Here is a 9,158-nt window from a genome sequence, read left to right as displayed (position 1 = left end):
GCTGAGCTCTCCGGGTGTCGCCTGGGCTTATCGGCCACCAGGCTTACTCTAAGAGCTATCTGTCCTTGCAGCCCTCAACCGCCCTGCTCAGTGGCACCTTACTGGGGATCATGAGAGGGTGGGTGGATCTTACCTCGCCAGGCCTCATCCAAAACTTTTGGGTGCAGAGGGCCTGATGGGGGTCAGGCCGCACCCAGAACCAGAAAACTTCCCGTGGACAGGAGAACCTGGGCAGGTAGGCTCCCTCAGTGCAGTGGCACAGGACTGGGTGGGTTATGATGGCAGAGGAGGGTGGGAGAGACTGGGCAGCAGTCAGGCTAGTAGGGATGTCCCCTACTCCATATACCCTGAGCCTGGGTGGTCTTCCACACCTCAGGGACCAGGCTTCCTGCACTCTGCCTTGCCTCTGAGATCCCCACTTGCCTGGACTGCAGCTTCCCCTTCCCCATCAACCACATTGGACTAGTTAAGTAAGAACAGTCCCTACTTTCTGAGGCCACTTGCACTTGTGACCACCGAGTTTGTACAAGCCTGTCAAGGCCAGAACTGAGAGGAAAGAGTGACCGCAACCACCAAGCTGAGTGGAAAGGTTGAAAACTAAGATGTTTATCACAGTGTTATTTATTATTTTAAGGAAAATCGGGACTGTGGTGCCCAGCCTTCAGGGTGTGTACTGTAGACTGGCTATAAATTCATCATGCAACTCTCTGGAGGTTGGGCATTGGAGAATAAACGTCTAAGTACCTGGGATGAACATGTAGAAATAAACAGGAGGCTAGAAAACAGAAGGTACTGCACCTTCTGGCTTCTGTTTAAAATGAAAAAGAAAAACAGGAAGTAAGGACATATGTTAACATACTAACTCTGGAGGAAGGTCAGAGGTGAGGCTGATACTCTTTTCCTTTATCTGTATCTTAAGAATTTTCTAGCAGCTCTGGGTTACTCTAGTAAGGAGGTTCACCCATGCTGTTGGGAAAGAACTAAGGTCTGGCAGCCTGCAAGAGTTGAGGGGTTGGGAGTAGACATAGCAAGGTAGATAGGTGTGGTGCTTGTTGGCAGCACCAGGGGGCAGCACCTGCTCACCTGGCTAACCAGGAACCGGGGCCAGAAAGAGGCACAGCCTGGACACACCCGCCTTGGAGGCACCATCCCTCAACACCTGCACAGTGAACTAACTGCTCCCTCCAGGTCCAAACCTGGGACCTGCCCTGAGCATGTTTGTGGAGGACCCGTTGTTTTTGGCCAGCTTGGTGTAGACTTAGCTGTGGCCTTGCCAACACTTCTACAACATACCCCTTTTACTCTTCTCCCTTTAACTGTAAACAGGACTGTCACAAGTTTGAGGCTTTGTTCCTCTGGCTAAGCCTTACCATTTCAGAAACCATCCCAGAGACAGTCTGTAGGTTGTTTATATCAAGTCCTTTTATTCTGATACCACAGAATTACCTTGTCACAATACAGGGGGAGGGACACTGAAGTACCACGAGTTCTCACAGAGCACAGGAGGACGGCACACAATTCACAAGGTCATGTGGAGGACTCGGGTCATTGCACTTACAACTGTAAACTTGTTTGTTTCACTTTGTACAGCACTCTTCCCCCCCTCCAAGGAGAGAAGGAAAGAAAGGGAGAGAGGCAAGAAGGGAGGGAGGGAAGGAGTGAGGGGAAAGCAAAAACAAGACATGGAAGCTAGCAGAGAAAAGGCTTTGGGCAGCCACCACTCTCCAGGGCACTGCGCTTGGAGAGCAGGAGCTGATTTGATCCCAGAGGCTGAGTGGGGCAGACACGCACACACATACACATTCACACGCTTGTTCACATGCATACACACACAGTTATCTCACGATTTCCATGGCTCTCCAGCGCCACCCCAGTGCACGTGGCAGCAGGGCTGCTGGTACCCAGGGAGACAGAGATGATATCTCTGAGGAGTTTCAGTTGGTCAGGCCTGTCCCTCTGACCCTGTCGGAGTCCACGATGACAAGTATTTACAGATGGGGGGAGGGTGGCATGAGGGCAGGGGAAGGGCCATGCTGCCATGGCAAAGGATCTGCCTAGAAAACTCCACACAGGTTCCACAAGACAGGCCATAGTTACTGCCACTGCTGCCCTCTCATCATGGGCCCTGAGACCACATTCTCTTCCCAAGGACTAAGTGGGTGGGTGGGAGGGGACTGTTGCTGTGAAGTGAGTGCATTAGGCCCTGGAGTGGGCAGAGACAATGCCCTTGCTCATGACACTGGGGAAGCAGGTATGGAGAAGGCCTAGACCACATCCCAGAAACTCTGCCCATTTGGAGATGGGCTCGATGCTCCCCCACTGCCAAGGTACCAAATGCTGGTCCCTCCGTCTCTGGCTGCAGTGCCTCCAGAGTCACAGCTGCATCTACACAAGGGCTGGGACACTTGTGGCCCAGAGGGGCCTGCTCCAGCCACCTTCACAAGGGGTGATGGATACAGATGTGTCCTGGGGGTACAGTGGGGAGTGGCAGATGTCAGAAATTTCAAACTCAGAAGGCTTGGTCACAAAGGAAATTTGCTGAGAAGTCAACATTGTAGAGCCTAAGACTGGGCCCGATGGAGGCTGACCTGCTGTCCTCTCCCTGCTTGCTCCCTGTTCCTGGTCCCACCCCCTGGCCTTTAGTGGGAAGGATTACTGCCTTGGTCCCCCATATGTCCAGCCACAGGCACATCCCCACACGGACTTGGCCCTGGGTAGTCAAGGTGATGAATAGTGGCCTCCCTTAGCCCTTGCTCAGATGGGGCTCTTACAGCCCAGGCCTGATCGCTGGGATGAGGCAGGTGTCCTGGGGGATGGGCGAAGCCCAAATCCAGGAGGACCAGGGTCACAGGCCCAAAACAGAGGTCAACAGCCTCCTGCCCCATCCACAGCTGCCAGAGGTAGGCCAGGATCCCCCTCTGAAGGGCTGTGTAGACCTTATAGGAAAGTATGAGAAATGTGGACCCCTGAGAAATGCATGGTGCAAACCAGAGCAAACTGGAGGAAGGCCAGGCCTCGAGGGGTTGGACAGCCACTGCCTGCTGCACTCCCGGCTCAGTCACAGAGAAGCTGACAAGCAGTGCGATACTTGGGCTTCAGAGATGGGGGGGGGGGGGGGCAGGGAGTTTAGGTCCTGGAGACAGATGGAAAGAGGGTCACAAAAGAACCTTCTGTGAATTTTGCTATTGAAAAGCTTCCCAAGAAACTCAGCGTGAAGCCACTGTCTATGTGAACACCTGCTCTGGTCCAAGATGACATTGTTAGCTGTCCTTGCCACAAGTGCCAGAGACCTAGCTCTTACTGAGCACTTGCTGATCCCCTTGTCCCAGCCTAGATCTCTTGGCTCACAGACCTTGGAGCCCCCACCGAGCTACAAAGAAGAGGCACGGAGCAGGTACAGTCAGGATCTGGGGTCCCTAGGACATAGCCAGACGCTGCCTCTGTGTCTCTGGCCAAAGACACAGCCCAGCTCTGTGCCTGAGCCATGTCCCACTGAAAGGGGTGGCCAGACGCCTCTGGCTCAGGGATGGGATAAGAGGGGGAGTGACTTACAGATGGAAATCATACAGCAAACCTTCAGAATGTTCACCCACACATTCCTGTGTGGGCTCCAGCAGCATGTCTACTCCAAAGGCTTCTTTTCACCTGCTATCCTGGTCCGAGAAACCTGCAAGGTATGCGAGGCCCTGCTCTGCCCGCCCCGCAGCCTGCACGCTCAGGCAACAATTCCAGCAGGTCCTCACTAGCTCGTGCAGAAGTCAGCTAGAAGCACTCCTGAAGGAGAGGTTCTGAGGCAAAAAGAACTCCCAAGCAAGAGGGTGGAGCAGTTAAAATGGATGAAATCGTGCAAAAAGGCTGCGAGCTGTGCATGCTCCACTGCAGGACAGGCGGTGACTCACCTGGCAGCAGCGAGTCCTGCCACAGGTCAAACATGCCACAGACTGAGAATTTCACACACACAGTGGGAGCAGGGGGCGGGGGGGGGGGGGGGGGCGGTGTTTGATATGAGCTTATCTATCCAGTTTCTCAATTGCATGTTTGCAATTAACTCCTTATACATAACATGGAATTTATTAAATATTAACAGTTGTCTTTGAGGGTTTATATTTCATTGCATAGAACGTTAGAGATGAGACTGGTGGGGGTGCCCAAGAGGAAGGGAGGCCCCCAAGGTAAGGGCCTTGGGGAGGAATGCCGCCCAGTACGCCAGGTGGGTGGACGGTGCCATACTCCCCAGCACAGGGCTCTGGGCCCTGCCCTTGCATGGCAGAAGCCCTGGCCCCTCTGCTCTGAGCATGCCCACTGGTGATGGCTTAAGAAGGACTGGATTGCACAGTAAACAGAGGCGGGCTGAGGGGCCTTCCTAGACCTCGCCCTGGGGTTGTGCTCTTGGTGGCCTGCTGCCCCCTATTGCTTCTGAGTCAACATTCTCCCTGTGCTGATCAGGGGCAGAGCAGAGAGGAAACCAAACCATCGGTCACAGGTGGTGGTGGAGGGGAGAGGCAAGGAGGCGAGCAAAGAAAAAGAAGGGGGAGAAAGAGAAACAAAAGAAAACTGCTTATGAGGTATACACGTAAATCAAACTGAAATGATTAAGGCTGTTCTTGAAATCAAAAGAAATCCCCAGGTGTATGAACAAGGAGCTGGCTGCTCAAGATGATGGCGGTGTCGCTGGGATGCTCACAATGGCTGGGGAGTTCGGGGAGGGGGGGGGACGGGGGGGGGCGGATGGCTTTGAGATGGTGGCAGGCGTGCTAGCATGCTGCCACCCATGGGCTGGGAGAAGCCTCAGCCAGTGCCCACGCTGCTTTTCGGTGCTATGGCCTCTTATTTCAGCGATGAGACAGTGTTAGGTCCTAATATTTGTAAAGTTCTCCCAACCCCATGCTGGCCACATGGAAGTCTGCTCCGATGTCACCCAGAGGGCAGGGTGAGGGGAGCAGGGCCCTGTGGCCACAGAGGGATCCGGGCCAGCTGGAATGTGAAGGAAACGGAGCCCGGGGCCCCCAGCCCTCAGTCAAAGCCCCTCTCCAAGGCTGTGGAAAAACTTCTGGCATCGTGGAGGGAGGGCAGTGTCCGTCAAAAAGAGGCAGCCTGTGCCCAAACTCTGTGTATAACGCATAGGAAGCCTGGCTGGCCGGGCCGCAGAAAGGCGGCTGTGGGAAGAGCAGCAGGACTGCCGAGGTGGCAGGGTGTCCGGAGAGGGCTCCTCCCTCCCAGCGAAGGCTATTCCTTGAAGGTGGCGCCCTGAGGAGAGCAGTGTCTCTGGAAAGACAATCACGGGTCCCCCGGGGCCAGTGGTCTCAACGTGTCCAGCAGATGCTTCACCCAGACAGCTGCTGTTAGAAAACATCCCGTTCTCAACGGAGGCCTGCCTGCCACGTCCCACCTCGTGTGAGTCTTTGGGCCAAGGGTTTGCCAGATTGCAGATGCTTAGAGGAGAAAAAGAGGAAGGGGGAAAGAAGGAAAGAAAGAAGGATTTTGTCAAGAGCTGTGGACAGCTGCTTTCCATCCCTGCCCTCCTCTTGGTGATCTGCCCATGTGCTGATGGACCAACTTTTCCTCACCCAGGGGGTCCCTACCCATTGAGTCTTGGGGAGATGGGTGCTTGGGCAATTTTGAGGTCACGAAGACAAGGACAGGAAGCAAGGCGTATCCAGGTGGCCAGGAAGGGACATTTCTTGAATATAACATAAGTTGCTTGAGCATGAGGGAGATGGGATTTTGTTTAAAATGGCCCACCTCTCCCAGCCCGCTTCTGAAATGGCTATAGAAGACACCAGGAGATGGGCACTCAGAGAAGTGCTGGCCGTGGGGCCCAGTCATTAGCCAGATACCAGAACCTGAGGGAGATTCCTTTAACTACAAAGTTAGTGGTGTCACTGGCCCACCCAGGCTGTGTGGCAGGACGCAGAATAGAACCACGCCCATGGTTCCTTTCGCTCCTCAGTGACACAGCCCTAGCCCTAAACCCAAGGTAGGTTCTGCCGTGAACCCATACCATGGGCTGCCCTTCCTTCCCTTCAGCACAATTTCTGATTTCACATCTGTTCCAGGGCAACTCCAAGGAAACATCCGGCTGGGCGGGAAAGCAGCAGGGAGCCCGCTGTAGTGGGGTGAAGGCAGGAAGAACACTGGGGGTGCTGCACTGTGGCTACTGTAATTAAATTCCAGGCTCTTTACTTTGGCCTACAAAGCCCACCCGAGCTGGCTCTCACCCCCTCAGACTTCACCCTGACCGTCTCTCCCCTTGCTGTGGCTCTGGCTCTGCCGGCCGTTTGTCTGGCCTGAAGGCCCACCTGTCCCATCCCAACATTGTCCCGCCTCAAGCCTTACCTCACACTGACTACTTTCTTTAGAGCAGATCCCCTGCCCCACAACCCTGCTTCACTGGCTTCATAACACTTACCACCTTCAGAAATTACCTTTTAACCTTTAGTGTTTTTTTTTTAACTTATTTTTTCTCTGTCCCCCTTAAATGGACTGTCCACTTTGGAGGGCAGGGACCTGGTTTTATCTCCTGCTGTATCCCTCGCACCTGGAACAGGGCCTGGCACCTGCCTAGGACTTGACAAACATTTGTGGAATAAACGGCTAAGTGGATGAGAGACCGGATGTTTCTAGGGCCCCCACTGTTCCTCCAGAGACAGGCAGCCCTTCTGCCACTACACCCAGCTCCTTCCTACAAGCAGTCCTGGCCTGGGCTCCCTTGTGATTTGTTCGCTGACTCTCTGGCCCTGCCACACACCTGCCTGCTCACCACGAGAAGCACACAAACCTCTAAACTCAACCTGAGAGGTGGCGAAGGAAGGGGAGGGAGAAGGCCCCAGGGTTACAGAATGGTAGAAGGTGGCCCTTGGCCGTGCACAGAGCAGCGCCACTAGCCAGGCTACCCTCCCTGCCATCCTGGATGATGCGCTACCTCCTCCTCTGCCACAGAGGCTGGGCTGGGACCAGAGAGGGTTCCAGGAGAAGGCTTCTCATCCCATGTTGGCCACTGCAGCCCAGGCAGAGCCACGGCCCCTGCACAGAGGCCCTTCCACTCTCTCCCTGGGCTGACCTGGCTAGGGGCTGAGACTGCCTGTCCAGTGACCTCCCTCTCCTCTCTGTCCTCTTCCTGTCTGCCTCACTTCTCATTTTGCTCCTCCATCTTGCAGGTCATGAGCTCAGCCTGTGAAAGCCAACAGTGTTTTAAGTTCATGCTCATGGCTACTACGGTCTGCAGCATTGGGGACTCAGGCCTCACCAGACTGTCTGGAGCAAAGTCACCAGCACGAGGCCTCAGGGAAAGGGCTTTGGAATCAGTGCCCAGAGCACAGACCCGAAGTTGTGGGAGACGGTTGGATTTGCTGGGTCCTTCCCTGAGGTTACTGCCTGAGTCATCTCAGCCAGCTTGGTGGTCTCTGGCCCTCGGGTAGCTGCGAGGCCCATCACAGCTGAAGGAAGTCCACCAGCCTCCTCCCAGCTCACATTTGTAGGAGCTACATGGGTCTGGTCAGCCAGGCCTTGGACCTTCACCCCTTCCTCTGCCCCGCCCTACCCTGGACCTGACACTCACTGTTATACGCAGAGTCCAGAGCTGTGCCCAGGCCTCTGACTCCAGAGATTTTTCCACAGCAATGATATCATCTCCTTTCGTCCCTTCAAGAGCCTGTGGAGCATTTACAGAGAAAGGTTGAGGAGGAGCTATATCCCAGGGGGCCCTACCTACAAACTAAAGCCAGTTCAAAGTTGTGAGAGCCCCGGGAGGGGTGGTAGGGGTGGTGGAGAAGGACAAGGGAGTGTTGGCCCTAGCTTCCCTTTCCCAGGACCCCTGTGGAGTTGGCCCCACATTAAGGCCTCTATGCATTGGGTTCCTCCTTTTCCTCTTCCTCCTCCCACACTCACAGGAGAGAATACTGCAGCTCTGGCCACATCACCACTGCTAAAGACCAGACTCCGCCTAGAGGACTCCTCAGGACCCCCCATGCAAAGGGAGGCTGGGTACAGGCAGCCCATACTTACCCTGCAGGGCATGGTCACCAGAATGAGGAGAACTTTTTGCCAAAAGCAGAGACAGCTGTGACAAAGAAAAAGAGAGGCATCAGGAAATTGGACTAGACTCCTTCCTAGCTGGGACCATTTGGCACAGTGAAGCCAAGCCCACCCCAAGGGGCAAGGACCACCCAGAGAGCCACTGGGCAGCAGCAGGTGGATGTTCAGGCTGGCCTATGTCTGGCTGACCGAGCCTGGAATCATTTCCCAGACGTAACCTCTGCCAGAGTAGGGCCCTGGAGCTGCCGCCCACCATGGACCTGGCAGTGCCTACCTTCTGTCAGCTTGCCAGCCTGCTCTGCTGCCCCACCAGGGAGGATTTTGGAGAGCACACTCTCACCATCGGCGCCTGGCTGGCCGGCAGGAGCCCCTGGGGTCCCTCCAGGCCTGGCTCCGGCCTTCATGCCTAGGGGGTAAGAAACCACCATCAGGAGACAGGCTTGAGTGGGAGAGCAGCCCTGAGGGAATCTGAATACAGGCAGTTGTGAGGTTGGAGAGTGAGGGGGAGGAGAGAGAAATGAAGAGAGAGAGAGAGAGAGAGAGAGAGAGAGAGAGAGAGAGAACATGAAGGAAAGGGGTTGGAGCAGGCAGAAAAAGGGAAGTTGAAGAAAGCAAGGAAGGAGAAGAGGATGATGGAAAGACAGATGGGAGGAGAGAAGGGGAAGGAAAGAGACAGTAAGAAGCTGTGGTCCTGGCCCTGTACTCAGGTTCCCTGACCAGAGCTGCCTGGGCCCAAAGTCCCCAGTGCTGGTGACCCCAACTGGCTCATTCTAACCCCAAGCTTGTTTCCTACTGCAAAGGTCTGCAGCCCCCTGGGCACCTTCGCAGGGAGCAGTGCGGGTGGCAGTGCAGGGGAGCTCAGGACGCCCATGGGTGTAGGGAGAGGGCAGACCAGGAATTCTGGGCCGTGGCCGAGGGCACCAAAATACAGGCTCACCTGCAGGTCCAGGTCCTGGTGGTGGCTGGGCCTGAGGAGGCCTCCCCTGTTGGGGTGCTTTAGCTGTCCCTTTAGAGCCATTTGCCTGCTCTGCCCGTGGCTGCAACACAGAACCCATAGCTCAGATACTGTCCGTGGATTCTGCCCTTGCCCAGCCTGGAACCAAGGGCACGTCCAAGCTGCGGCC

At 55.3% G+C, this 9,158-nt stretch overlaps 1 protein-coding gene across 1 annotated transcript in view; it reads right to left on the bottom strand.

Moving 5' to 3' along the window:
• Window positions 1-5,017: 5,017 nt before the first annotated feature.
• Window positions 5,018-9,158, bottom strand: part of BSN (bassoon presynaptic cytomatrix protein) — a 90,987-nt gene continuing 86,846 nt past the window's right edge. The window contains exons 8-12 of the mRNA XM_047826184.1: window positions 8,972-9,071; window positions 8,309-8,440; window positions 8,005-8,059; window positions 7,559-7,651; window positions 5,018-5,432 (exon numbers count right to left, since the gene is read on the bottom strand). Coding sequence (XP_047682140.1) covers window positions 8,019-8,059; window positions 8,309-8,440; window positions 8,972-9,071 — 273 coding nt within the window. The 3' untranslated portion in view covers window positions 5,018-5,432; window positions 7,559-7,651; window positions 8,005-8,018. The remainder of the gene's footprint in view (window positions 5,433-7,558; window positions 7,652-8,004; window positions 8,060-8,308; window positions 8,441-8,971; window positions 9,072-9,158) is intronic.

This window comes from Prionailurus viverrinus, chromosome A2 (genome assembly GCF_022837055.1).
Source record: "Prionailurus viverrinus isolate Anna chromosome A2, UM_Priviv_1.0, whole genome shotgun sequence".
Taxonomy (NCBI): Eukaryota; Metazoa; Chordata; class Mammalia; order Carnivora; family Felidae; genus Prionailurus; species Prionailurus viverrinus.
Note: the sequence above shows the minus strand (reverse complement) of the source record. Positions and strands in the feature narration are given on the sequence as shown.